Genomic DNA, 2,488 nt, shown 5'->3' with positions numbered 1-2,488 from the left:
TAGATATAGATGTTGCACGAGGCAATAAATAAATACTTATCCATATGAGTAATCTATATGATCAACGGTGGAGGGGAGACACATGTTTTGATGTTGAATTTATAATGTTTTTCAAAAATCATATACACTAATATTTAAAATAAAGGTTGCTCTCTTGTAACGTTGGTTTACATGAACATTGGTGATGGAGGTGGTCGTGAGAAAGAGTCACAGAAAGAGAAGAAGAAGAAGAAGAAGGAGAAGGGGAAGAAGGAGAAGAGGAAGAAGAAGTTTGCATTCTCCTTATCCAAAAGTAAGTTTGTCATCAATGCTTTAGAATAAAAGTCCTACCCACAATGCTGTTTTACAAATACACAATCGATGAAGTAGGCCCACCCACAATGCTTTTTCAAATACAAACTAAGGAAAATCAAGCGCTGTTTGACTTAACGACTTTGGCATTATACCGTCTAGAAGACTATTTTGTACAAGAAGCAATGTGGCTAAGAATCATTGCTGAATGAAAAATGTGCAAGGACCTGATAGTACACAGAGAGCCTATTAAAGAGAGCATCATGAGCCAGCATCCACAAAGCAAATTCAAATGATATCATGAACTAAGCATATGAAGTAACATAAACAAAGCAAATTCAATTGCATCATGAAGGAAGCATCAGCCAGAGAGGCTATTTTCGTCCCCCGAATGCAGCGATAATCTCAGTGAGCAGACAAGCATGTTCAGTGTTGGAAATCTCTAACTGGCAACGTGCTTGTGTGAGCAATTCCTCTTGTTCCCAGTTGAGAGGACCTCTCAAATATAGAGCTTGGATCAGCCATCGATATGCAGTCAGCTCCAGTCGCGCTTTCTTTGCAACAACTGGATGATCAACACGAGCCTGAAAACCGTTGCTTGCTAACCTCTCCTGAAAATTTCCTTGCAAACATTTCATTGTCTCAGTCCTTCCATCTCGTTGCTGCTCTTTCTTGTGCATGGGAATTTTCTGAGCCTCAGAATCGTCCATGGCCACCGGAACGATTGCCCTTTCTGTGCTCTCCGTTTTTCTTTCACTAGAGCCGTCACCAGCAAAACCGTTCGCATCTTTTTTCTTGTCACCAGCAACACCGTTCGCATCTTTTCTCTCTTTTCTTTTGTCACCAGCAAAACCGTTCGCATCTTTTCTCTTGCGAACTCGCTTCTTGGGGGCTAAAGGAGGAGGAGTCTGCAAACCAGTAACTGCAAGAGCTTGTTCAGCATCTGATTCCTACACGCAAGTCAAAAGAACATAAATTGTAAGGCCTCCACTAATTCGCAGCTTTCTTGAGGAAGCATGCAATTTCTGCGCAAAATACACCATGCAATTTCTGCGCAAAATTCAGAGAAACATGCAAAAGGAAAACGGAGGGCTTGTGAGCAAACCGGGAAAAAAGCATACCCGAGTGAGGTTCGTCCACTTTCCGTCCTGCCAGCTCTGAGGGCATCTTAGCCGCGAACCCGGAAATCCGATTTCTTCGGCAGTGAGCCGAAAATAAACGAGGAAAGTATCCTTGGCGAGGACTCTAGAGATAACGCCAGTCCACCAGCCATCGCGGTCGTAAGCCTCGACATTGTCGCCCCGGAGCCAAGTCTTCTTGGCCAAGGGGGGTGGGAGGGGGCGAACATTCGTGAAGAGGGCGGACTCCTGAAGGGGGTGACCGTCTTCATCGACGAGCTGCTCGAATTCAACCACGCAAGACTGGGGGTTGGCGAGGTGAACAATCTCTGCAGCATACCAGACTCCGATGAAGCCTTCCTCGTCGCTACGAACTTCTACTTTGTCGCCCAATTTGAAGGACATGTCGATGGAGGAGGGGGGAAGGAGAGGAGCAATCAGAAAAGCCAAGAAGGGTGTTGGGTCGATGAATTCCAGTCTCCTAGTGGTGAACCATTGGAGGAGGCCGATAGAGACTCATGAGATTCATCACAAGACAGGCATGCAGCGCCTCCACACAAGATCAGTGTGTCAATGAGCATCACCCATTTCACAAAAGGGCCTAATATCACAGAGAGCGCCTAATATCACAGAGACATGCAGCTCCTTTGTCAATCAGGATCAACCATTTCACAAGGACGCACACATGCACAGAGACAGACAGAGAGTAAGAGAAATGGCTATGGGGGGGCACATGGCTTGCCTTGCACGTGAAGGTTCCCCAAGTGCTTTTTGTGCTTTTTTTCCCCCTTCCACAACTCCCTCTCTCTTTCTTCTTCTTGTCCTTCTTGGAATGCCCTTCCTTCACTCGAGTTGAGATATACGAGCGTCTTTCACCTAGCCTTTGCGGCCTTGATAGTCTCCCTCACAGTCTTGCAACTTTAAGCTCACACGTAGGCACTTAGGAGATGCAAGGTGACAACCAAACTCTCATTGAACCCTATCAAATTCGTTATGGACAATGAGAGCAAGAACATCATCACTCTAGAACTTCGTAGAGGGTTGCCATACACTGAACTAATCTACCATACTACCAGCCT

General features: G+C 45.6%; 1 protein-coding gene across 1 annotated transcript; it reads right to left on the bottom strand.

Moving 5' to 3' along the window:
• Window positions 1–488: 488 nt before the first annotated feature.
• LOC147886045 (uncharacterized) lies at window positions 489–2,192 on the bottom strand. Its single transcript, XM_087396575.1, has 2 exons — window positions 1,413–2,192; window positions 489–1,241 (listed from the first exon to the last, which is right to left on the bottom strand). Exons 1-2 carry the CDS (start codon window positions 1,812–1,814, stop codon window positions 666–668), a joined length of 978 nt encoding a protein of 325 aa, XP_087252701.1. The 5' UTR covers window positions 1,815–2,192; the 3' UTR covers window positions 489–665.
• Between the last annotated feature and the right edge of the window lie 296 nt (window positions 2,193–2,488).

This window comes from Dipteris shenzhenensis, chromosome 25, assembly GCF_047967505.1.
Source record: "Dipteris shenzhenensis isolate YYH24624 ecotype China chromosome 25, Dip_SZ_1.0, whole genome shotgun sequence".
Lineage (NCBI taxonomy): Eukaryota > Viridiplantae > Streptophyta > Polypodiopsida > Gleicheniales > Dipteridaceae > Dipteris > Dipteris shenzhenensis.
The sequence above is the reverse complement of the archived record's forward strand: the minus strand, read 5'-3'. Positions and strand labels throughout refer to the sequence as shown.